Consider the following 26802-nt stretch of genomic DNA (forward strand, 5'->3'; position numbering starts at 1 on the left):
TCTATCAACCCATTGCCTAGGTATTAAGGCCAGCATGCATTCACTATTTTTCCTAATGCTAGGAGATTTTTAATCCCTTTTTTCGGCCAGGAACAGTAGCTCATGCCTGTAATCCCAGCATTTTTGGTGTCTGAGGCTGGTGCATCACATGAGATGAGACCAGCCTGGACAATATGGTGAAACCCTGCCTCTACTAAAAATACAAAAATTAGCTGGGCGTGGTGGTGCGCCCCTATAGTCCCAGCTACTAGGGAGGCTGAAGTGGGAGGATTGCTTCAGTCCAGGAGGCGGAGGTTGCAGTGAGCTGAGATTGTGCCATTGCCCTCCAGCCTGGGCGATAGCATGAGACCCTGTCTCAAAACAAAAACCAAAACAACTTTTTTTTTCCTGATGATAAGCATAATTGTTCATTGTAAAAATTTATAAATGCATTTAGAAGAAAATATGATTCACTCTAGTTATATGCTCCATTTGTAACTACTCTTAATATATAGTACATAGCTTAAAAATTTTGAGCTTAAACTATATCTAGTTTTGTGTCCTAATTATTTCACTTTACCTTCTATTGAAAGCATTTTTCACATCAATAAATATTATAATACAATACTTTCTGGCCACATTCTATTGGATGCAGCATAATTTATGTTTTTTTTTTAGTTTTAGTTTAGTTTAGTTTTGTTTGTTTTTTTGAGATGGAGTTTCGCTCTTGTTACCCAGGCTGGAGTGTAGTGGCACGATCTCGGCTCACCGCAACCTCCACCTCCTGGGTTCAGGCAATTCTCCTGCCTCTGCCTCCTGAATAGCTAGGATTACAGGCACTGGATGCAGCATAATTTATTTAACCTACCTGCTGTTCTTGGACATGTAGATAATTTTCACACTTCTTGTGATCATCAGAAGTGGTGCAATATCCTTTTAAGTAAAGAATGTCCATCTATGTCTCTGATAAGTTTTAGATAAAATCTTAGAAGTAAAATTCTGTGTAAAAGAATGTGAACTTTAAAAAAATACCTTTTATTTTAAAAAAACTTTAGGCTAGGCACAGTGGCTCCCACCTGTAATCCCAGCACTCTGGTAGGCCAAGGTGGGAAGATCATCTGAGATCAGGAGTTTGAGACCAGCCGGCCAATGTAGAGAAACCCCATCTTTACTAAAAATACAAAAATTAGCTGGGCCTGGTGGTAGGCTCCTGTAATCCCAGCTACTTGGAAGGCTGGAGAATTGCTTGAACCCAGGGTAAGGAGATTGCAGTGAGCTGAGTTCATGCCATTGCACTCCAGCCTGGGCAACAAGAGTGAAAATCCATCTCTAAATAAATAAATAAATAAATAAATAAAAAAAATCATTTTAGATTTACAGAAAGTTGCAAAGATGGTAGAGAGAGTTCCCATAGCCCTTTATCCAGCTTCCTCTAATGTTCCTATCTTACCTAACTAGGATACATTTGCCAAAACTAATAAACTAACATTGGTATGATACTGTTAAGTAAACTCTAGACTTTTTTTGGATTTCACTCGTTTTTTTCCATGAATGTCCTTTACTGTTCTGGGATACATTCCAAGACAGCATGTTGTATTTAGGATGTGAACATTTGTGAGACTTTTTAGATAAATATACACATATATACATGCTCACACATATGTATGTATGTGTGTGCATGTATATGTGAAAATTATTTAAATATATATTTCCACAAATAGCATCGCAGGGGATGAGAAAAAGACTTTGCCAACTTAAAAGATGAACAGCAACCGTAACAACGTGGCTTTAGTGGGCATTTATTCATTGCTAATGAGTGTATGCCGTTTTCCATCTGTTTGGTGGTCAGTTGCTTTTCTTTGTTTTTGATTTCCCAACCACCTGCAGGCATTTTTGTCAGTGTTGAGATCTTTAGTTTCCACTCAAGGTGACACACAGCCAGAGTCAGGTGAGCTTCTAGAAGCTGCGACTGGTGCTGCATCCTACTAAGTCACTGAAGGAGCCATAGGGGAGGGCAGGTTGCTCACATGCTCCCAGCAGACTTGGTTCGCCTCTCTGAGGCCTGCCCAGGGTGATGGAACCCGGCTACAGTGATGTTCCCTGTTTGCTCAGGCAGGCCAGCGGCAGGGAGAAAATTCACTCTATTTTCTGAACTCTAATATTTTTATCCATTAAGTGGGCATACATTTAGGCCTGTTCAGGTACTGGGTGGACGATCATGAAGGCACCGTGTAAAGCATCCTACAAGTGGGTGATGGCATTGTAGGGAGCAGTGTGGTGATGGGGACTGGGCAGTGCCTCATGTGGAGAGCATGAAGCTCAGTCCACCAACCCAGGTGGCAGGAAACACTCCTGAAATCAACTCAGCTCCAACTCTGAGCTCCCATGGTCCCTGAGAAGGAGAAACTCCATCTTGGTCATTATTAGGCCCCATCCAGTGAGGGTCACCCCAGAATCCAGGAAATTGCCCAGAAATGTGGGCAGGCAAGGGGCCTGTCACTCTCAAGGGCCTCAGGAGGCTGAGACTCTGCCCTCAGGCCATTTTCGGGGACTTTGTGCCCAGTTTGCGGGGACCCATGTGCAGGGCTGGCCTCCCCACCTCTGTGCCCTGCCCCTCCCAGAGGGACAGAGTACAGACCTCTGCCCTCTTCCCACTTCCCTGTTCCTCCTCCTTTCTCCCTTCTCATTTTCTCCCAAGACTCTTCCCTCAGAGTCATCAAGGAGCCCAGACACTGGAACAAAGAGGCAAAGGAGAGAAGGGCCTGGGGTGGCTTCTGCCTGGTCCTGAAACAAACCTCCCTAGCTGTGGGAACACTCACAAGAGGACAGGTCCAAGACCTTCTTGGAATGCGGGGGGAGGAAAATCATTGAAACACACATGAGTATCTGAGGAAGTAATTTGGCCACACAGAGAAGAAATATGAAGATGTGGCCTCTTGTCCACATGGCACAGACCTGCCATGAGGCCTCCGGCAAGTCACGCATCGTCTGGGAGTTTCCTAGTTGTGCAGTGAAGGGGTGGGTTCCATGACCCCTGAAGCAGCTGGGCTCTCCTGTCCGAGGTCCACTACCACTTTGGAGGGCGCAAGGTTTGCTTCCAGTGTTTGGTGCCTCACCGGGACACCCTCACCTTTGCCAGGCTGGGAAAGGGCTTTCTTAACCTTGTCATGCCTTGCTGTGGCCTGTCATTGGTGTAATCTGTGAGGGCTTTTGTAGCTCCGAGCAATTCTCAGGGTGAATGGGAGCTAACCCTGGGTTTGGCCTAAGGCTCTGATGCCTTATCTCCTTTAATCTGCGTAACTGCTTGATGGATTTTATGAAGGGGAAAATGGGGCCCAGAGTTGCTTTCCCTAGGTGGCCTGGTGGGTGAGGCGGTGCTGGTCCCATTCTCAGACTGAGCTTTCTGGCCCTCCGGGTTGTGACCCCTCTGTGGGGCAACTGTCCAGAGATGAGTGTGTGGCCACGTTCAGAACCAGCCTGAGAAAACTTACCCTGGGGATATACCCCCAGAGGCTGGAGGGGTGGAGAGAGTGTTGGGAGAGCACAGAGCCCCCTGGGGAAGAGGCTTCTCTGGGGGTTGAAGCAAGCATTTCTCAGAGTGCTGGGGTTACTGCCTGGTCTTAAGGCCCAAGACGGCCCTGCAGAGGGCTGTAGCCAGAAAGAGGCACCTGGCTGGTTGCATCTGTGCAAAGGAAGTCCATAGGACCCCAGCCTGCTTCCTTTGTGGGCTTGGGCAAGACAGCGGATGTCGGAGTTTGAATTTAGTATCTGGGGGATCTATACCCACACCTGTCATTCACCACCCAAGGGCAGGGACCCACTTCTGGGGCTTATGACCTAGAAGACAGGCCAGATAGCTTGGAATGGTACAATTCAGGGTGACACCACCAACAGGCCCACTGGCCACCTTGTCACCTCCTTCTCTTCACTCCCCCCTCCAGAGTTACTCCTACTTTTCTTTTTTTTGGGGACAGAGTCTTGCTCTGTTGCCCAGGCTGGAGTTCAGTGGCACAATCTCAACTCACTGCAACCTCTGCCTCAGGTTCAAGCAATTCTCCTGCCTCAGCCTCCCGAGTAGCTGGGATTACAGGTGCCCACCACCGTGCCTGGCTAAGTTTTGTATTTTTAGTAGAGACAGGTTTTACTGTTTTGGCCAGGCTGGTCTCGAACTCCTGACCTCATGATCTTCTGGCCTTGGCCTCCCAAAGTGCTGTGATTACAGGCGTGAGCCACCATGCCTGGCAAGTTACTCCTACTTCTAATTTCCACCTGTGATCCTCCAAAGATGCATTCCACCCAACTTTTCCATTGAACCAGTGGGGAAATGGTACCTTCTGTATCTAGATCTTAGCTGAAACCAGATTTGGGGTTATATTTACAAAAAAATTATTTGGGGCTACTTCTTTTCATTTGTATTGATTAGGCCCCTCCTAGGTGGTAATGGGCCAGGTACAGTGAAAGTACAATGGAAACCTAAGACAAGAAATTGTACAGGAAGATTAACCTTTATTTTACAGATAGAGACACGATAGCACAGAGATGCAGAGGACCTCGCCCAAGGTCACATAGCTACTGGGCCCGTCTTGGGTTTGGAACATGAGGTTCCTGCCTTTCAGCCCTGTACTCTTTCAACAGCTTGTTACACAACTTACGGAGTGGTGGGGGAAGCAGGAATCACACCTGCAAAACAATGACAGAACCCTGAGGGGGCAGGGCTCCCCTTGCTGGTGACTTCCCACCCACAGTGGCTGCCAGTACCTTTATGTTGTTTACTTAAATGTGCTTGTCTGGGGGTTGTCATTTTCTTTTGAGACACTGGGAATTCCCATAATGAAAAAAAAGTTCAGTAAAATTGAATTTCTACATTTTTGCCCAATTTGTAAGTTTTTCCTTTTTTTGAGATGGAGTTTTGCTCTTGTTGCCCAGGCTGGAGTGCAATGGAGCAATCTCGGCTCACTGCAACCTCTGACTCCCAGGTTCAAGCGAGTCTTCTGCCTTGGCCTCCCAAGAAGCTGAGACTACAGGCATGCACTACCATGCCCAGCTAAGTTTTGTATTTTTAGTAGAGATGGGGTTTCACCTTGCTGACTGGGCTGGTCTCAAACTCTTGACCTCGTGATCTGCCCTCCTCGACTTCCCAAAGTGCTGGGATTACAGGCGTGAGTCACAGTGCCCAGCTTTTTTTTTGTTTTTGAGACAAAGTCTTGCTCTGTAGCCCAGGCTGGAGTGCAGTGTGGCACAATCTCTGCTTACTGCAACCTCCTCTTCCCAGGTTCAAGTGATTCTCCTGCCTCAGCCTCCAGAGTAGTTAGGACTACAGGCACACGCCACCACGCCTGGCTATGTTTTATATTTTTAGTAGAGATGGGGTTTTACCATGTTGGCCAGGCTGGTCTCAAACTCCTGACCTTGTGATCCAACTGCCTCGGCCTCCTAAAGTGCTGGGATTGCAGGCGTGAGTCACCTTGCCCATCCCGTTTTTGCCCAATTTGCATCTCCTCAGTGTGTGCATGTGTGTGTTTTGTGGTGGGCACCCTGTTCTTATAGGTTGGTCTGATTTGGGACTCTGTGTGTGCTTTGATGGGGCACGGTGATGGGAGATGGTGGGAATAAGGCGTGCAGAGGCCGCATTGTGCCATCATACCTTACCAGGACACTCTGTGTCTGGAGGGGGAGGGGGCTGGCCATGCCAGGCTGGGAAAGGGTTTTCTTAACTCACAAGTACACAGGCTTTGAAGGCTCTTGACTTAGGGTCATTGTCATCTCTTCATTCATTCACTCATATAATTCAGAAAAGCATTCAAAAAATAATTTTAAAAAATCACCTCTGGGCAAAAGTCCAGTGTTGGGTTCAGAAAAGATTTGTTTCATACCCAGGGCCTGGTCTGGGTTGTATTCTCCCCTATCCAGGAGCCCCAGGGCTCCCACTCGGCCTCAAGGGCTGTGGAGGTGATTCTTGGTAGGTGGCTTCAGCGCTGGCTCTGGGTCCTTGGGGTCTGGGTTGCAGTGAAGGCTGAGGTCCCCATTGCTGTCTGCCTGAGATTGGATTGGAGGGAGCCAGGTGAACGTGGGGAGGAGGTGCTGTGGGGCTGGACCCAGCTTCCTAGAGAACCACAGGAAGACCAAAATCAGATTGGGATCTCATGGGTGGGCAGCATCGAGTCTGGAATGCAAGTCATTTGCTGAAAGAGCACAGGAGTCAGAGGCCACCTGGCCTCTACACGGGCCACGTAGCTGGAGAGTCAGGCCTTCCAGGGCCACGTACCTGGGAGGGACAAGGCTGGGTGCGGTTGGGTCACATGCCTAACTTGTGTTCCTTTGGAGGCATGAGTTGGACAGATTTTATCTTGCCTGTTTTGACCCTCCGTGAGGTTAACAGCTGGGGGTGGGGTGGGGAAGAGGAGGATGGAGAGCAGTAAGTGTGCTGGTTCTTCTTTTGGTCTATTTAGCAACTTCCCATGACTTTTGAGCAAGGGACAGGTGTAACCCCTTGCATCCTGAGGTGTGCAGTTGTCTACTTATGTCTGTGGCCTCAAGGCCATGTAGAAATTGTCCCTGATTCAGCAAAGCAAATTCATTGACTGACGGGGAAAGCATAGGGGACATTAAACAAGGAACTCTGCCCGGCCTTCCACTTACGTGGCCATGAGCCCGTCCTTCAGCACATCATGTCCTCAACTGCTTGCTGGGCACAGTGAGGGGATTCTGCCTCCTGTCTCCTTGACGCTCCACTCCTTTCCCCGCTATAGCTCAGCAAGGTCCACCTTTTCCCAGTGAAGCCACAGAACCACAGGGAGAGACCCACGGACTTGGCCTCTCTCTCTAGGCGAGTGAAGTTGGTGGCAAAGTCTCTTGGCATATTCAAATTGTATTTGCTGCAAACAGTCTTTTCCTCAAGTAATTCTGGGTGCTTTCCAAATGTATCAGTTCCCTGAAGTACATGGGAGGAAGCAGGGAAGCTTCTCGAAGGAGGAGAGGCACCAGCAAAGGCCCTGCTGTTGGGCTGAGGGGCAGCAGTGCAGACGTCAGGTGGCGCGAAAGTTGCAGGCTGGGCTCTTGCTTTCTGTGGGCTCCACTCAGAATCTTGCACTTCACCTAGGATACTCTGGCCTCCATGCAGGCATCACTGCCACGGAAAGCCTGAATACAGTCAAGTCCTCCGTGAAACACCTGCCTCCATGTCCTCTCCAAACCCTCCTCTGTCCTCAGAGGGAGCTCCGCCCTTCAAGGGAGGGCTGGGGGCTTTGCAGCTTTCTGCGCCTCTGGCCAAGGCTGATCTTCCTTCATTCTGCCTGAGGATCCAACCTTAGCCTGGAGCAATCCCAGAGGAGTATGGGGGTGGGAGGCTGCCAAGCATGTGACCCATGGCCTGCTCTGGGACCCCTAGTGCAGGAGCTGGTGGGGGAGGGGCCATCAGACACAGCTTGTCGCAGGGCAGCTAGTTGACAGAAGATGTAACAGGAGTGTGAACGTGCCATCAGCCCGTGTCCTGACCTCCAGGAACAGCCTAGACTTACGGTTCTGTACCCTCCTTGGCCCAGGGACTCTTCACCCACTCAACATTGTCATTACCCAGGATTACTCCACCTCTGCTCTAAACTGATCCCAGCCTTCTTTCTATCCAGAGTTCTCATCCACAACTCCTGGGACCCCTGGGTGGATGGCGAAGCCCTCCACCAATATGGCAGCCCACAGAGGAGCAGACTGAAGAGAAAGAAAATGAGTTCAGTTTTGCTGATCAGATCTGAAAAGTTTACATTGGGCAGGGCCATCAGGTGTTTGGAGAGCCTTTTGAGGGCTCCGCTCAAGGAAGAGCTGGGGGTTGGGGTTCAGATCCAGGTGTGCTCAGATCATACCAGCTTCTATGAGCTGATTGCTAAATCTTCAGGAATTTCATGAACCAGTGATTAAACCCAGCTAATATGAAAAATTTAATTATATAAAATGTACAATTAAGTGAGCTATATTAAGGCAAAAATAAATATTCAAAACCCATCACTTCCTAATAATTTTATATTTTATTATTATTTATTATTTTAAGATTATGTACATCAGCTGGGCATGGTAGCCCTCGCCTGTAATCCCAGCACTTTGGGAGGCTGAGGCGGGCGGATCACAAGGTCAAGAGATCAAGACCATCCTGGCCAATATGGTGAAACCCCGTCTCTACTAAAAATACAAAAATTAGCTGAGCATGGTGGTGTGTGCCTGTAATTCCAGCTACTCAGGAGGCTGAGGCAGGAGAATTGCTTGAACCCGGAAGGTGGAGGTTGCAGTGAGCCGAGATTGTGCCACTGCACTCCAGCCTGGCGCCTGGCGACAGAGTGAGACTCAAAAAAAAAAAGAAAAGAAAAAAAGGTTATGCACATCTGTTACATCTGTGGAAATACTATATAATGTTGTGTTACTGTGCTTTTTTCCCCAAGTCTGCATTCAGTGACATCATATTGGTTGACTGAAATCAGCCATAGTGGGAATACTTACATTGCAGAAGTGGGCCTCAACACCACAAATCAGGGCTTTATTCATTATTTGGTTGACTATCTAGACTTAAGAAACTTATGGAGAAAATGCAAATAATGCACATTAAACTTAAATGTATGTTTTGCCAGTGGCCACTGCCGTGTGAATGCCACAGGAAAATGAAGCAAATATTCTCTCAGGATTCAAAATCCATTCTCTGCTTCAGTAAATACCCTGCTCACACCATTGACAAACAAGTGAAGCTCCAGCCAGGTGCGGTGGCTCTTGCCTATAATCCCAGCACTTTGGGAAGTCCAGGCGGATTGCTTGAGGCCAGGAGTCCAAGACCAGCCTGGGCAACATAGCTAAACCAGTTCTCTACAAAAAATAAAAAAGTTCACTGGGTGTGATGTGCACTAGCTGAGTCAGGAAGATCTCTTGGGCCCAGGAGTGTGAGGTTACAGTGAGCTGTGATCACTCCACTGCACCCCAAGGTCTGGGCAACCCATTCTCTAAAGACAAAAACAACAAGTGAAGTTCCAACATCTTTTTTGTTTCACTTTTTTCTTGCTAGTTGGTACAAACAAAAATATCAGTTAACATTCACGTTGGAACTACATTCATTTATCAGTTACAATTGTAAGCTGGCTATGGATTCAGCAGATTGGCAAAAATCAATTAAAGCATTCTGTAAGACTCAACTGGCTATGTACAATTTACGATAAAGAGTAGTATATATTTTTATTATTTGTAAATTATTAGCCATCCTTTATGTCAATAAAATTCATCATAAATATATGTATGTATATATATGCATGCATTTCCCCCAGAGAGCACACTGTTAATTAAACATCTACCAGCATACCACTGGGCAGGTTGCCTTAGGCTTAGTGACCAGAGATTTGACTTTTTGGAAAGATTCCCAGAAGACAGAGGGAATTGCCCGGTAGGAGCAAGCCATCTACTACGAGCAGGAGGTGGAGAAGTGAGGAAGGGTAAAGGTTTGGCCTGAGTTGTCAGTGTGGGGCCAAGAAAAGGGAGCTGGGAGGATGAGAAAGACTAAGGAGGACTGCAGAACACACAAGAAAACTGAGAGGACAGCAGGCCAGGTGCGGTGGCTCACACCTGTAATCCCAGCACTTTGGGAGGCTGAGGCAGGAGGATCATGAGGTCAGGAGTTCAAGACCAGCCTGACCAACATGATGAAACCCCTGTCTCTACTAAAAATACAAAAAATTAGCCAGGCATCTGTAATCTCGGCTACTCGGGAGGCGAAGTTTGCAGTGAGCTGAGATTGCGCCACTGCACTCCAGCCTGGGCAACACTGTGAGACTCCATCTCAAAAAAAAAAAAAAAAAGAAAGAAAGAAAAGAAAAGAAAGAAAACAGCAACCGAATCACAGCCATGAGAGCAAGAGGGTTGAGTGTAACCAGGTGCAGCACTGGACTAGGACACATGGTGTGGATTGCTTGATTAATCTTCCAGGACAATCCTAGAAGGAAACCAAGGCTTGGAAGAATTAAGTCGTTTATCCACAGCTTGCAGCCAGTTAGTGGCTGAGTCAGGAGTTGAATTTAGGCAGCCTGGCCCTCTTGACAAGGCAGAAGACTGCACAGAGGCACCTTTCTCCTTAGCAAAGCTCCCCCAGATGATATAAATTCAATCTCCCAGGAGGGAGTTTGGCAGGCAGGCGTGGCCGCATGTCAAGAGCTGGTGGGCATCCTAAGGCTGGCAAAGCTGCCTCATGTCTCTGGTCTCCCCACAGGTTGCTGCACCTGATGCTCTTAGCACGCTGCACTGTCTGTTGAAGCTAATTATAATGAAACTATGCTTGCATTTTAAAATACCTTTGTTATTTTACTTTCAGATAATTCATTCTTATTGTGTTTTTATTAGACAGATTGGAAGTTTACAAAACAGATCTTGTGCCTTAGAACATTTGAGAGGCAGGGTTCTAATCATGTTGGTCCCCTGCTGGGAGCCTTTAGTGATCTCCACTGGCTACAGCAGTTTTCCAAATGGTGGGTGGGGATTAATTAGTGGGTTGGGAGATTCGTTTTCAGTGTCATTACCAGAGTTAAAAAAAGAAGTGGCCCCAAATAGAAAATATCAGAATATATTATACATAGTAAGTACATTTTGCTTTAGCTACATATATTTTCATGCATATGTGTATTGGATGATGATGAAAAATGTCTTACTTAAAAGCAACTTTTTTTTTTTTGAGACAGAGTCGTGCTCTGTCATCGAGGTTGGAGTCCAGTGGCATAATCTCAGCTCACTGCAACCTCCACCTTTCAGGTTCAAGCGATTCTCCTGCCTCAGCCTCTGGAGTAGCTGGGACTACAGGTGCTTGCCACCATGCTTGGCTAGTTTTTATATTTTTAGTAGAGACAGGGTTTCACCTTGTTGGCCAGGTTGGTCTTGAACTCACGACATCAAGTAATCTGCTCGTGTCAGCCTCCCAAAGTGCTGGGATTACAGTGTGAGCCACTGCACCTGGCCAAAAAAAGCAACTTTGAATGCTGCTGGTCTGCAGATAAAGACAGTACTGCCAGGCCTGACATCCAAAGCCAGTGAGGCAGGAGGAATTGCTGAGGAAGATCAGGCAGTGCTTCATGGGAAAGGGGTGAGGACAGGCTGGGCTGAGGATGTGCAGGTTATGAATGAGACCAAAGGCCCAGAAACACCATGATGTTGATGCTTAGACTGTACCAGTGCTGTAACTCAGAGAGGAGCTGGGCCTGGCAGTCCCTTGTGATAGCAGCTTAGAGGAGGGAGACCCTGAGTTTGCTGGGGAAAGCAAGGGAGACTTCCTGGAGGTGGTAGTGCCTTAGCTGACTTCTCAGCATTTGCCAGAACAGGTGTGTGGAGAGGGCTCATCTGGCTGAGTGGCTTGTGAAAAGGCACAAGAAAACCCATCCTATTTTGGGAACTACACACCATTTAGTGTAGGTAGAGCATGGAACTAGGGAGGGGCATTTGCTTGTTGAGTGTCAAGATTTTATTTTGGGATGAGGAACCATGGAGGAATTTTAAGCAGAAGAATGGCATGAGCAGACTTATTTGGAAGATGACTCTGGTGGCCTGAGGAGGGTGGATTAATTATGGAGAAGAGGCAGGAGGCAAGGAGACCTGTAGAATGACTACCAGCTGTGCCAGGGTGGCCTGAGGCCGGCGTGTGAAGAGGAATGGAGGCAGGAGAGAGACTCAGGAGGAGGAGCCAGGGGCATTGGCGACCCATCAGTCCAGGTGGGACTGTGAGAAAGGGGTGAAGGTGAGGAAGCCACCCGTGTCTGTGACTCTCAGGGCTGGCTAGATCGTAATGCCATTGTCAGATCAAGAACACAGCAGGCCAGGTGTGGTGGCTAACACCTATGATCCCAGCGCTTTGGGAGGCAAAGGTGGGAGGATCGCTTGAGCCCAGGAGTTCAAGACCAGCCTGGGCAACATAGGGAGACCCTGCCTCTACAAAAAACAAACAAACAAATAAATAAATAAAAATTAGCTAGATGTGGTGATGGGTACCTGCGGTCCCCTCTAAGGTGGAGTTGGAGCTGCGGTGGGCAGATTTTTTTCAGAACAAGAGGTCAAGGCCCCAAGGAGTCGTGGCATTGCAGACACAGTGACAAAACAAAAAACACAGGAGGCAGAGTGTGTCTGGCGAGAAGAGTTCACTATTGAAAGTGGGCTTTCAGGCGGACACGTCAGGTGGGCAGCTGGGGCAGTGGGGAGAGGATGGGGGAGCGGTGCAGAGCAGGGTGTCCCTGGCCTGGAGAGTGTGTGGAATGAGGGCAAATGGACTGTAGGCAGAGCCTCAGGGAGCCACATCCGTGAGTATCCAGGGAGAGAGGAACCCGCGAAGGGTAGAGGGGAGTGGCAGAAGATCCAGAAACGTGGGCCACAGAAACCAAAGGAGCAGAGCAGACCTAGGAGGAAAAGCAGCAATGCGAGTGCTTCGGAATCAGAGTCCTTGAAGGCTGAGGGGGGCCTGGGCTGCCGTGTCAGGTAACCACTGATGTCCCTGGCAAGGGTGGTGAGGCTTTGGTAGGGCAGAGGGTGGTGGGGCTTTGTGGATGAATGGAGGTGACACCGTGAGGCAGAGTGTAAGCAGGCTGCCCCAGACCATGCCCCGCCATGTGCAAATTAGAAAGGGGCACCCCTTCCTCCAGGCAGATTCAGCTCCTCGTTCTGGCACATAGGCTTGGCAAGTGGGATGCGGCCTCTGCCTCAGCCTCAGCCTGCCCCACCATGGGGCATCCATGCACCTTGGCCCTGTGAGTGTGGACCAACCCTTCCAGAAACCGCCTGGGAAGGAAGGAGACAAGCAGTCATTGACCAAGGAGATAGAGGATCATGTGAGGGTTTTCTTTTTTAAGATGTGAGAGCCTCGTGCATGCTGATTTGGATAGGGGCGGGGAACCCATGGAGATTGAGAATTTGGAGATTCAGGAAAAAAGGGTAAAGGACATGAGGTGCAAGGCTGGAGCGGCTGCCCTGGCAGAGGCCCGTGCTGCAGGGGAGAGTCAGCTCAGCAGCGGCCACGCAGACCAGGGACACTGAGCCACAGTCAGGACTGCCTGTCCTCAGCTACCAGGGGTTCCAGTGTCCAGGACTCAGGCCCTTGCAGACTGCCCAGGAGCGGGCCAAGAGCTGAGCAGAGCAGGCTGGGGAGGGTATTGGCACAGAGGCTTTGCTTACTTATTATTTACTTTTTACTATGGAAAATTTTCAAACACACCCAAAAGTAGTGAGAAACTCAAAAAACCCTCTTAGATCTACTGTCTAGTTTTAACAATGATTAATATTGCCAATCTTGTTTTATGGACCAGTTTTCTTGTGTTTGTCTGTTTTCTAACACAGAGTCTCACTCTGTTGCCCAGGCTGGAGTGCAATGATGAGATCTCAGATCACCACAGTCTCCACCTCCTGTTTCAAGTGATTCTCCCACCTCAGCCTCCCGAGTAGCTGGGACTGCAGGCGCGCACCGCCACCCTCTTCTAATTTTTGTATTTTTAGTAGAGACAGGGTTTCAACTCTTGGCCTCAGGTGATCTGTTTCGGCCTGCCAAAGTGCTGGGATTACAGGCATGAAACACTGTGCCAGGTCGATGTACCACTTTTTAAAGTACTTTTTGAAAAAGCCCTGTTCATTTTCATGTTTGTTTTCCTCTGGTGGTACTGGCTGATGTCTGGTGGGGGCGTTGCCTGATGCTCCTTGGGCTGTCATCTTGCCTAGAAGGCTCCAATGTGCCCTGCACCTCCCATGCTCATCCCTGAGTTCTGAGTAGCTGGGTTCGAGTCTGTCTCCCCCACTCATCTGTAAACTCAGTAAGGGTAGGGCCCAGGTCTGATTCATCTCTCAAAGTGAGGCAGAGTTGGCCTCGGTAAGTATGTATGGAATTGAATCAACCCACATGTTCGGCATTGTCCATTCCTGTCTATACTCTGGACTTTCTGAGTGCCTGACACTAATTTACAGCCACGAGCATGGTGTCTGGCACACAGTAGGTGCTGAATAAATGAGTATGGATGGCTCGCCCAGCCACCTGGAGATTTCTATACATGTACGGGCTCTGCTGTTCCCTTTCTCCCTCTCCTGTCGTTCCTACATCTTCCGGATCACTCTGACATGCCAGAGGGAAGGTATCCCCTCTCTGCCGCCGCCCCCCATCTCCTGTATGTTAGGAGTAAAGCTAGGTTGGCAATTGATTGAAAAGAAGCAACTCCCTGCTCTGAGGATTTTTGATAGGTTTTCATCGCTCACAATAGTAGTTATCATTAGAGGCAATTTAAACTATTTCCAGATCAGTTCAAAGCTGCCTTTGAGGTATTCCCCCAATGCAGCCCAAGTCATCTGGAAGCTGCCAGTGGCACCTGGCAGATCCTGAAAGGAGGAGGCTGCAAACACCTGAGCTGGACACAAAGAGGACCGCTATTTACACTTGGTCTGGGAACCTATGCATACGACAGTTAACAGCTAGGCTGTCCCCGGTTTGGATGGCTATGAAAATCTGGACTCAACCCAATAAGGACAGCTGTGAACATGAGGGCGTGGCCCAATGAGGATAGCTCTTGAGCCCTCCATAAGAGGACTGTAAATTCCTGGGCTGGCTCACATGAGAGTTAACAGCTAGGCTGCCCTCGGTTTGGATGGCTGTGAAAATCTGGGCTCAAGCCAAATCTGGGCTTCAGTTGGGCAGAAGTCCTCCATGTGTCCCACTCTAAGCCAAGGTTCCTGGTGGCATTAGAAGCCCACTTGCAGTTGGAGATTACCCAGTCTGTATGTTTTGGTTGCCTGAATATTTCACTAATTACAGGGGTGTTTGTCAAAAGTTTTAATGTCTCCAAAACTATCTGAACCTGTGTTACAAGTCCTACTCCCAACCTCAGTTAAGTGGAGGGGACCCTGAAGAGGGGCCCTGGGCCTCTGTGGCAGGGATGGGGCAGGAAAGGATGAAGGCCTGGTCTAGGGTGGGGACACCAGCAATTGGGGAAAAGGCAGGAACCCAATTCGGAGGGCTGGGCCCTGAGGAGGCGACTGAGAAGGCCTTCAGGACACCTTAGTAATCTTCATATTTGATTGAAAGATAAAAACAGGAGAGAACTGGTTTTGGCAAATTGGACTTCTAGGAGTTAGTCAGCAGCTTGCTCTGACCAACGCTTGGTTGGTCCTGGCCTTGGCCCCAGGCCTGGAGGCTCACAATGGCATTGGGGCCAGGACCACTGCTCCCCAAACATCTCCAGGACCCCCAGGGTTGGGACTTGCATTAAGTGTTTTGCTGCCTGCTGACATATTGGATTTGGCTGGTGGGCTGTACTGGGCCATTTCCGGTTAGAAGGGTTCTGAACTGGGGCGAAGGAGGGTAGGAGGGAGACCCAAACGGGAAGAAGAAGTTCTGGAACAGTGGTGAGCTGGGGAAAGGCCCTGAAGGCAGGGGAGCTCTGTCCCTCAGTGGTGACACTAGCCTGTGGGGTGAGGCGTGTGGCAGGAACCAAGATGGTGGTCCAGTCAAGGTCAAGCTGTCCTGCCCATGTGCCCTTGGCCGTGACTGTGAATGCTGGGTGGTGCCTGTGTGGTAGGAGCAGGCATGTGTGGTCTCGGGGTTTAGGTTTGGGGATGAGGAATTTGCAGGTGTCTTGGATCTTGGATTTCCAAATGTACCTTGCTTGGGTCAAAGTCCACCCAGCTTTGATCTGAATTCCTGACCAGATTTTTGTGCCAAATTCACCTCTTCATGTTTCTTTTCAGTTTGAAGACCTGGTGCCATAAGCCTACTGATGCGGAATGCTGGAAGCAGAATGCAGCCAGGGCGGTGCTCCAAGGAGCTGTGTCACCAACCCCACACACACTCGCATCAACTCTGGGACGGGGGCCCCATATGGGCTGGGGGGCCCAGTCGTGCAGGAGAGGGGCGGGCAAATTGGGGGGCCTTGATCTTGGCGGCCATGCCCAGAGGTAGCGGGTAGGGGGAGTCAGGGGATGGAGGCTTCCGTCCCTGCCCTCACCAGGTGGCAGGGAGCAGGAGGCAGGCTGACCCACTTAAAGACTGGCTCCTTTCAAAGCAGCGTGGTTGTGACGGGGGCTGCTTTAAGTGGGTCAGCCTGCATATATACATTGGTCTTAAACTCTTCAAAACTTGGCTGTTAAATATCTAGATCCTCTTTTCATTAGCTTGTAAGCGGTGGCCACGGGGACCTGCCTCGTCTTCTGAAGCAGCAAGTGTGCCCAGAGGCTAATAAACAGCAGGCGCCTCCAATAAATAGGATTTTAATGCTCAGTGTAAATGTGGGTGCAAATAAACATGTGAAATGAAAGGTGGGATCTGAATTTTATGTGCAGTTTGCACAATTGCTCAGCTGTTTTGCACTGAGCACTACAGTGTGACTGTGTTTTATAGGTGCAGGATGTGCGTACAGTGTGGAGGAGTGTGCTTTTGTGGATGGACAGTGTGTACATGGTGTGAAGCAGGGAGTGTGTGTGTCTGTGTGTACGTACATGTGTATGAAGAGAAGACCCCCACCACCAGATTGGGCAGGGACAGAGCCAGCTACTTAATTTTTGGGGTCGCCAAATAAAATAAAAACATGGGGCCCTCACTCAAAATTACCAGGAGTTCCAAGACAGCAACAGCAGAGCATCAAACCAAGCTGGGGCCTTTCTGAGCGCAGGGTGGGTCTCATGCCCACGGAGGAGTGTGCCTCCTGGTCTCCCTCCAACCTTCCTATGCCACCTTGGAAGGTCCCTGGGTCCCCCCTTGCTCTCTCCCCACTGGGTTCCCAGACCTTGGCAGTGTGGGGAAGTGCCAAGGTGGGCTGGCAGAGCGGCTGAGGGCTGTGCTGGTCTTACCCTTTCCTGACCCTCCTCTTCTGGTCTGGGCCTCACTAGCGGCACCCCAGTCCGTAAGGTGTCTCTTGCCCTGGGCTCCTGGCTCGAAAAGTGATCTCCCTAGAAGCTGGGGTCTGCTCCCCACTCCACCCTGCGTGGTGGGCCCTGCCCGCCACCCTTGGGACTTGGAAGGCCTCAGGCTCCTCTTTGAGCTGCTACTGTGTTCTGGAAAGTCGTCGGGCTTCAGGAACAGTCTAAAACAAACTTTGAATGCGGCCCAACACAAATTCATCAACTTTCTTAAAACATTATGAGATTTTTGTTTTTTTAGCTCAACAGCTATCATTAGTGTTAGTGTATTTTATGTGTGGCCCAAGACAATTCTTCCGGTATTACCCAGGGAAGCCAAAAGATTGGAGCCCTGGTCTAAAGTGTTTGGGGTGAACTTACTGCCCACCAAGGGCTTTGGGTCTCAGGAGGCCTGATGGGCACAGTCCTGGGCTTGTCCCAGTTTGCCCAACTGGCCTGAGGGAGATAAAACCTGGCAAAAGATCCAGGTGAATATCAGAAGTTAAACAATTAACACACACACACACACACACACACACACACACACACACACACCAGAAAAGAAACGGCAAAAGGGAACTAGGGAACTGAGAAGGAATTGGGCTGGTGGAGCTCACAGCCCAGAAATCTGAGTGAGGGGGTGTGGAGGGTGGGGAGGCCCACTCCTTCCTGTTTATTGTCCTGCTTCGCTCCTCCAGGGTTAAGTGCGATGTGCCTGCTTCAGGGTACACCCAGGAGACGGTAATGGATGATAATGAGGGTGTCCCGCCCCAATACCTATACTTGTCAATAATTAACCACGATTTCCTAGGTTCTGGGAGGAGATGGTGGCACCTGCCCTGGCTGGTTTAGCTCATGGGGCACCCCAGCACAGCCATTCCAAGGTCTCTCTCTCTGCGTATTGCCTGGCCGTTCTAGGGTTGGGTATCTCCTAAGGCTTAAAGGAAATTGAGAACTGACCTCCACCCATGTTCCTAAGACAGACTCCCAGACTCAGCCAGAGGCTGATGCTGACCCCTTCCAGCCTTCATGGTAACCATGAGGCCAGTGCGTGCTTCTGTTGTGGAGGTCCCAGAGGGAACTGTGTGGAAGACACAGCCTGACAGGCCATCTGCCTCAAGCCACAGCAGCACAGAAGTCTAAAGATTGTGGAGAAGGATGGGACAAAGGTGGGCTTGGCACAGAAGTCTAAAGATTGTGGAGAAGGATGGGACAAAGGTGGGCTCGGGCTCCTTGGGAGAGATGATTTGGGCCTTAGTGGCTGAGCAGGGTGGATGTTACTATAAATTTGTTCATCGCTGGCCACGGCACTTTGCCTGCCCTAGAGAGAGTCAGTGTGACCAAGGCTCCCATGCAGGGAGTGTGACAGAACTGGCATTCCTGAGGGGGAAATGTCTTGATTTAGCATTTGCCAATTTTAGTGGTATAAATACTTCCGTCAAGTCTGATTTCAAGTACCAATTGGTTTAACAATTGGCTCACTAAATTCCTGAATATTTAACAAGCAGCTCTTTCTCCACTGACCACCAAGACCCCTGCCTCCAGTGCCTATGCTGTACCTCTCCCAACTCAGCATCTCACCTCCCTGTCCTTGCAAAATGCTTTTCTCTGGCCACTGGAAAGCCTGGGACCTGAGGCCACTGAGGCTCCTGTGCTGCAGAGTCCTGGAGTGGAGCAGTCTGCTTTCCAGCTTGTCATGCTGCTCACGGAGGTGATGTGTGTGAAATGACTTTGCCAAAGTGAACACCAAACCCACTCAAATGAAGTCCCAAGGCACCACCGATTTCTAGTCTAAGGGCAGTGGGGAGATTAGAATTCAGCATCTACCACTATGGTTTGAAAAGCCAGTCCAGGGTATCTGGCAGTCCCAGCGTGTCAGCTGACAAGCCACCCTGCCTCTCTCCTCCCTTGGTCACATGCTAGCCTCCTCATTCATTTCCACTTCCAGGGGACCAGATGTGTGGAGGGAATGAATACCAGGGAATCATGAAACCACTGGGTCAGTTCTTTGAGCCACAGAACAACATTCATCCCAGCAGCTGGGAAGCCATGTGCAAGAGTCCACCTGCAGAAGAGGCTTCCAGGTCTTGCATGTGGCTGGGCCATGTCTCTGGATGCAGGTTTTTCATGATGCAATCTTCTCAAAGAACCACCTGCTCTCAACACCTTCTCAGTGACTCCATTTCCCCTTCCTCTGGGCTGTTGGAATGCCACAATGGCCCCACCTTAGTCAGGCAGCTGCAATGAGAGGTGTTGACCCAGCTGCCTCTCCACTGGCTCATCGAATCAGCTGGAAGGGGCTGGGGACAGCACAGTCTTGCAGTGTGGTTGGGGACCTGGGCCATGCAGAGATAGGACTGTCCAAAGGCGGGGTACTGCTAGGATTCCACCAGGCACTGGGCAATGCATGGGATAGGGAGCTGGAATGGGATAGGCTCTCAGCCAGGAAAAACAGCCCCAGAGCCACAGGTCTGCCATCGAGTCTTCCTCCTCTCCCATTCTTAATCAATCCTCTTTGGTCACAGCATGCAGCCAGGCCTGGAGCCCAGCAGAGAGCCCTTGGGTCCCAGAGGAAGTTGTTCTGGGGGCTGGAAATGATCACAAATGCCAGGTTTGTGAGCCCCAGACTCTGGTTCATAGCAGGAGGCAGACTTGTGAACAAACCACCAGAGCACACTGTAAAACACGCTCAACCCAGAGTGGGTGCTCTTGCTAGGGATAGACAGAAGGCTCCATGGAGTGACATTTGAATGGGGCCATAAAAGTGGATCCCTTCAATAGCCACTGCACTGCCCCAAGTCAGGCCTTCAGGTTGGACTCACAGATCTCCTCTGTAGATGCCTGCAGGTCCTCCAGCACTACCCTTTACCCCACAGTGGAGGGGCACACAGTCAGAGCCCTCCAGGCCCTCACTACCAGCATCACCAACATATTGGACATTTCCCCTCTCAGAATGAAAAGGGAGTGAAATTCTGCTGTGATCTTTCCATAAATGACCAGGTTGGGGAGTGGGAAAGGAAGGACTGCAGCACCTGGGGAAGGGGCCCTTGGAAAGTTTCCTGGAAATGGAGAGTGTTGGACAGGTTGGAGACAAAGCTGGTGGAGCCCAGGATGGCCCCCCCAGAGTTGGGTAGCTAGCCCCCTGCCTCTGAATCAGGGCTGCTCAATGATGGAAAATTACTGCAGCCATTGAGTCCTTGTAAAATGATTGTGCACGTGTGTGTGTGTGCGCGCGCGCGCGCGCACCTGCGCGTGTCCTCACTTAAAAAAAGGCCATTTCTGGGCCGGGCGCGGTGGCTCAAGCCTGTAATCCCAGCACTTTGGGAGGCCGAGGCGGTTGGATCACGAGGTCAACAGATCGAGACCAGCCTGGTCAACATGGTGAAACCCGTCTTTACTAAAAGTTACAAAAAATTAGCTGGGCATGGTGGCGCGTGCCTGTAATCCCAGCTACTCAGGAGGCTGAGGCAGGAGAATTGCCTGAACCCAGGAGGTGGAGGTTGCGGTGAGCTGAGATCCAGCCATTGCACTCCAGCCTGGGTAACAAAAGCGAAACTCCATCTCAAAAAAAAAAGACCATTTCTGTGCATTCTTGATTCTAGGACCCTCCTCTGCCTCCCTCTCCAGGAAGTCCCATAGGACCCTATACTTGATTTAGAACGTGTGAGAGACACTTCCCAGTGCCTGGCACGTGGTGGGAGCTCAGCACATGTAAAATCCTTTCCTCTGACCACTCAAAGTGGCTACCTGTGGGGCAGGCCAACAGGGGCTTCCCCAGTCTCAGAGCTGATGGGCATCTGGTCCCTGCCTCCCCCTTCCTTCTCTGGCTGATGACAAATACCTGACTGTCATCACATCCTCTGTATCCTCATCTGTTATTCTGGGACACGGGCAGGGGAGGGTACTGAGCAGTCCCCCTTCAACAAAGGCCGGCCTTTCTTGGGATGTGGGCTGGCTGGTGTTGGTCCGAGGATGGATGCTGAGGGTGAGGCACTCATCCTGCTAGTCTGGCTGGATGCTGGCAGGAGGGCGGGGCAAGGAGGGGCGGAGCTTCCAGAACAAAAGAGAATAGGGAGCCCAGGAGCCAGCCTCGGCATCAAAAAGGCTCTGCAGAGCCCAAGCAGCACACAGCACTTCCTGCCTCTTCCCTAGCTGTTAGTCGGCTGAAGGCGCCTGCTCCCTCCTGCTTGCCCAAGGCCGGGCAAGTCAGCCCCACTCTGCTTCGAGAGGCCCCGTTTTCCAGCGTGATTGCGCCGACACTGCTCTGTGGCTTTCTCTTCTTGGCGTGGGTTGCTGCTGAAGTTCCAGAGGAGAGCAGCGGGATGGCCGGGAGTGGAGCCAGGAGTGAGGAAGGCCGCCGGCAGCATGCCTTCATCCCAGAACCTTTTGATGGAGCCAATATCGTCCCAAACCTCTGGCTGCGACGATTTGAAGTCATCAACGACCTCAACCATTGGGACCATATCACCAAGCTAAGGTTCCTGAAAGAGTCCCTCAGAGGAAAGGCCCTGGATGTCTACAATGGGCTCAGTCCCCAGGACCAAGGAGACTATGAGATTGTGAAAGAGACCCTCTTGAAGGCCTTTGGGGTCCCTGGGGCCGCCCCCAGCCACCTACCCAAAGAGATCGTCTTTGCCTACAGCATGGGTAAGGGCTACTATCTCAAGGGGAAGATTGGCAGAGTGCCCGTGAGGTTCCTGGTGGACTCTGGGGCCCAGGTCTCTGTGGTCCACCCGAGCTTGTGGGAGGAGGTCACCGACGGCGATCTGGACACCCTGCGGCCCTTTGAGAACGTGGTGAAGGTGGCCAACGGTGCCGAAATGAAGATCCTGGGTGTCTGGGATACAGCGGTGTCCCTAGGCAAGCTGAAACTGAAGGCACAGTTCCTGGTGGCCAACGCAAGTGCTGAGGAAGCCATCATTGGCACCGATGTGCTCCAGGACCACAACGCAGTCCTGGACTTTGAGCATCGCACCTGCACGCTGAAAGGGAAGAAGTTCCGCCTGCTGCCTGTGGGAGGGTCCCTGGAAGATGAGTTTGACCTGGAGCTCATAGAGGAGGAACCCTCCTCAGAAGGGCCGCAAGAGCTCTCCCACTGAGAAGCCCCCTTTTCTTTACCCTCTTAAATATTGGTGAGAAGACCCACTGGTGTAGGGGGTCACATATCCTCAGGGGGGTCACTAGGCTTGGCCAATCCACTGTATCAATTCTTGCCCTTCCCCCCGCCTCCCTCTGCAGGGGCCTTAATCTGCCCCTGGTGGGGGAGGCTTCCACTGAGCAGGCACAGGTGAGGGACAGGGTCCCCATGGTCATCAGACTGCTACTGATGCAGACTTGACGGCTGGAAGAGCTCCCAAGGAAGCTAAAATGTTTGTCTTTGAAAGAACTGTAGGACCCCTCAGATTCCTTGAGGTATGGCTTGCTTACTCTCTGGTCCTCAAAGCCTGCTCAGCTGGGCTGGGTCCTGGCTGCAGGGTCTTGGTGAGGGTCACAGTTGCTCTCGGACACCTCCCTGAACAGCCTTTCCACCTGGACAATGGTATTTTCTTTCTGTCATTTGCTTTGAAATTCATTGTGCCTTGTGCCAATAATTCAGTTGCTGCAAACACCAATAAAGACTGATCCAGGAAAAAACCATGTAGCGTGTTGATTGAGGATGAGTGGGATGTGAGAGGGTGGGGAATGCAGGGAGTCAATGTCAGAGACAAGGGAGATTCAAGTGTCTACTGAGGGCCCAGCTGGAGGTATAAGAATATATCCACAGTGACAGCACGGCTTGGATTTTCTAAGACAGTCTCAACATAAAATATTTGACTTATTCCCTACAGAATTACTCTCATCATTTTGAATCGAAGTAATTCCTCTAATTATTTCCATCTGCAGTATTTTAGCATACAAATTGCCCCTATACCCCACAGTGGCTTTAAAGTTATATATGAGCTGTCTTGACTGGGGATTGGGAAATTATGGTTATGATCAACAGGAAAGTATCTGCTGGGCCAATAGGTTCTTGCAGCTGTCCGGGAGCGAGAACTTGGAGGCAGAAAGCAAGGCCAGGAGACAAGTGTTGACCTGCGTGGGGCAGCACAGGGCATGCTGCAGGACGGGGGAGGCAGTGAGAGGTCAGCTTCTTCTTGGAGGGACTTGGAATAGAGCCTGAAACTAGAGTGACCTGGTGGAGGGGGAGGACATTCCCAGATCTGGAAATGGGGTGTGCATCTCTTTTAGGGGTCCACCTCTTATTTGCTTCCAAATTCCTGTTTCTTTTTCTGGAATGCAGTAGGGTTGGGAATCTGAAAGCCCCAACTCAAAGGGAGATGCTCAGTGGACAAAAGTCTCCACAGAGGAGCCAATTTGTTCCAAATCTCAGACCTCCCCACCAAGCACATCAGGAGAGCCTGTTCTCAGGGGAGGACGGCCTGCATCCTCCAAACTGTGGGCCCAGGAAGATTGGTGCAAGGTCAGAGACTCAGACATGCAGGGATCTGGGTCCTCTTGATGGGGGTGTGAAGGACCATTTTCCATCCTCCAGGATGCAATGAGCCTCTCAAAGTTCCCATCTGGACAGCTCCTGAGGGAGAGAGAGAAGGCAGGGTTGAAGCCCCTGGACTTTTTGAAGCTGATCTGAGCCAGGATCAGCTGCTCCTCCCTGGCCCTTCTTCCCTCCGATTCCAGCTGTGATGCTCCTGGGAACCTGGCTCAGCCCCGAAACCCCAGGGCTTACCAAGGCCCCTTTCCTGGGCAGCCAAGCAGTGTAACTGAAATTAGCTCCATCAGCCCCAGGGTACGTGGAGGGAAGGACTTCTGGTGTGGGATTGGGGGAAATCTCTTTCCAGAAAAGTGAGGCCTAGAGAAGAGGGTGGGGGAGTGGGAGAATGTGATGGGGGAAGTGGAGAAGGGGTGGTCTCTGGATGCCTCCTGGGTCTTGCATTCCCCTTCTCAAATTAGATTTTCAGCCCCGCTCTCTGTGGCCTAACGCATGCTGCCCTCTCAGGGCTGAGCCCTGTCCTGAGGGAACGATCCAGGTGGCACCTCCCGGTGACCTATTTTCCTCCAGGTCCTTTGGATCCCAGCCACATGCTGGGTGGAAGGAGGGAGGGTGAAGAGTGGATAAGTGGGTGGGTGGAGAGCTGGGGAGGGGACCAGGGAATTGGTAGCCAATCCAGAATTCTGGAGCAACACCCCAGCCTCCCTGACCTTCCCCACACACCAGAGGGAGCAGAGCCCCATCTTGTGTGGTTGTGAATGAGATTCTGTGTCCCAGCAGCAGACAGCCTCTTCCCCTACTCTAAGTGAGGAGACCCTATCTGAGCCTCCAGGTCCCCAGCTCTGAGCAAGCTACCTCTCCTAGAGAACTGTGGGCACCCTGAGCAGGCCCAGTGAGGGGAGGGATTTGTGACATGTGAAACATGGCCCCCATGGAGGAAGGGACCACGTGGTGCTTCTTACCAGGAGACCTGAGTGGGCCTGAGACAGCTGCTTTTGGGTGTGAGAGTGATCACAGCTGCAGATGCATCAAGGTGGAACCTGGCTAAAGGACTATGAGCAGCTGCTCTCTGGGAAGCAGGTATCAAACAACAGAGAAGCCTGGGAGAGAAGCCAGAAAAAGTGGGTTGCGGCCACACCACAGAGGGCTTGCTGCCTGGGCGAGGAGTTCACACCTGCCTCCCACAGTGGACGTTTGAACCATGGGGGAGCAGGAAGATTCATCTGGCTTCTGAGTATAAGATGGAGTAAAGCAGCAGCAGAGGCCCCTCTTGGACGCCATGGCAGTCCTTAGACTCAGGGTCTGCGTTTGCAATGATGGAAAGGAGGGAGCAGGATCAATGTGAAGCTTTAGTCTTTGTGAAGACAGCACATGGTAATCACCAGAGAAGACCAATGAACATCAGCTCCTCCGGTGGTCCCAAAGTGCAGCAGGCTTGGGAACCCATGGTCTAAATTCCAGTGGCATCTACCCCTGTGCTACCCAAAGGGTGATCCATGAACCAGCAGGAAGGCAGCATCAGCATCAACTGGGAGCCTGTTAGGAATTGAGACCCTCCATCCCTACCCAGACCCGTGCCAGAATCTGCAGTGAACAAGATCCCCGAGTGATTCCAGGGCATATGAGAGTTTGAAAATCCCTGGCCTAGAACATTCTAATACCTCTAGTTAAGGGGCGCTTACGAGCTGCCTTCTTCTCTAATGACCACCACAAACTGAATGCATGCCAGTTCCCCAGACCATGCTAGATAATTCTTTACGCTTTTATCCAGCAAACCTTTAAGTCTTAATTTCAGACTAACAGAAAAGTTGCAAGAGAAGTACAAAGAATTTCCAAATGTTTCACCCAGTTTTCCCAAACATTTACATTTTACCAATTAAATTCATCATCGCTCTCACCCCATTCTTTTTCTCTATATCTGTATGTATACAAACCTTTGAAAACTGCAAATAGGATGCACTTTTATCTCTAAATACTTCAATGTGTATTTCCTGGGGAAAAACAACAACAACGAGGGCATTCTCTTATATAACTGTGATGCAGTTATCAAAATCAGGACGTTCACTGAGATAAAACCACTGTTATCTGAGCTTCAGACCTTATGCCAATGTTTCCGATTATCCCAACAAGAACATTTTTGGCCCCGAATTATTTTCTAGTCCAGGATCGAATCCAGCTACACATTGCATTTAGTTGTCATGTCTCTTTCATCTCCTTTAAACTGAATAATTCCTCTTTGTTTTCATGACCCTGACAGTTTTGAGGACACCTGGCCAGTTATTTTGTAGAACTGATGTTCAGTTGTGGTTAGATGTGGGCTGTGTGTTTTGGGCAGGAATACCTAGAAGTGTTGGTGTGTCCTCAGTATCAGGAGGCCTAAGGTGCCAACTTCTTCGTCACTTGGTCAAAGTGCTATTTGCCAGATTTCTACTCTGTAACTATCCCCCACCCCCGTCATGACTAAGTGTCTTGTGGGGAGACACTCTGAAGCCATATAAATATCCTGTTTCTCATCAGACTGTCACTACTAGACTCAGCACCCAATGATGATCCTTGCCTGAATTGTCACTGGTGATAGTTACCAAATGATGGTGAGCCTCCTCCCCCCCTTCCCCTCTCCTCCTCTTCCTCTTCTTCTTCCTCCTCCTCCTCTTCTTCTTCCTACTTCTCTTCTTCTTTCTTATTCTTTTTCTTTTTCACAAGGTCTTGCTTTTTTTGCCATAGCTGGTCTCAAACTCATGGCCTCAAATGATCCTCCTGACTCAGCCTCCCAAGTAGCTGGGCTTCCAGGACGAATTCTATCCTTCTATACCTATTAGCTGGCACTCAGCTCTACAGAGGAGATTTCCCTATTCATCTATTGGTTGATTTATACCATGTGGACTCAGAGATTCTTATTTTTCAATGATTTATACTCATTTACAATCATTATTTGTCTTGATGCTCAAATTGTTTTAGACTTGGCCATGGGAGACACCTCAAACTGGCTTCTGTCTCCTTGGGAAATGTCCCCATCATCATCGGAGCTCTTCCTTATTTTCCGGCACAAGATGAGTTCCAGGCTCATCTTGTCCCTTCCTTGCACCAGCACTGAGATCAGCCATTTCTCCAAGGAACCCTGGTCCCTTTGTGCAGGATCTGATATTCAGAAACAAGAATCTGGATGTCAGGTGTGTGTGCTTCTTGCTACTGGCATGTCTTCACTCCTAGGACCTCTCAGTGGCCAGATCTAAGAAGAAAACCATAGAGCACACTTCTCTATATTTCTATCTCTCCCTCTCTCTATATATTAAAATGTGAGTTCATGCTGATACCTCCAGTTCCAATCCCACACTCTAGGGCCTAGTCTGACCTTTCCCTTTATTTATTATTTCTCATGTCACATGGCTAATGTGCCGATGTTGCAACAAGTGCGAGGGTGGCACATCACACATGCGCAAACACCCAATCATCACGGTTACCAGCTGCAAAAGGAT

The 26802-nt window shown here is 50.1% G+C and overlaps 1 protein-coding gene, 1 long non-coding RNA gene and 1 other non-coding gene across 8 annotated transcripts in view; 2 read left to right on the top strand and 1 right to left on the bottom strand.

Annotated features, from left to right (window-relative positions):
* Window positions 1-16259, top strand: part of LOC128929610 (uncharacterized) — a 142729-nt gene extending 126470 nt beyond the window's left edge. For all 6 annotated transcript variants that reach the window (XR_013526525.1, XR_013526522.1, XR_008476299.2 and 3 more), the window contains one exon: window positions 15694-16259. This is a non-coding gene — a long non-coding RNA (uncharacterized LOC128929610). The remainder of the gene's footprint in view (window positions 1-15693) is intronic.
* Window positions 16260-20161: 3902 nt separating this feature from the next.
* On the top strand, window positions 20162-22473 carry ASPRV1 (aspartic peptidase retroviral like 1). Its single transcript, XM_008980558.5, is given in 2 exon segments — window positions 20162-20955; window positions 20958-22473. Coding segments are annotated over 2 exon segments (1125 nt in total). The 5' UTR covers window positions 20162-20811; the 3' UTR covers window positions 21939-22473.
* A 4230-nt stretch (window positions 22474-26703) lies between these two features.
* Window positions 26704-26802, bottom strand: LOC118147633 (small nucleolar RNA U13). The gene has a single exon (XR_004734077.1). It is a non-coding gene; the product is annotated as a small nucleolar RNA U13 (small nucleolar RNA).

Source organism: Callithrix jacchus, chromosome 14 (assembly GCF_049354715.1).
Source record: "Callithrix jacchus isolate 240 chromosome 14, calJac240_pri, whole genome shotgun sequence".
NCBI lineage: Eukaryota > Metazoa > Chordata > Mammalia > Primates > Cebidae > Callithrix > Callithrix jacchus.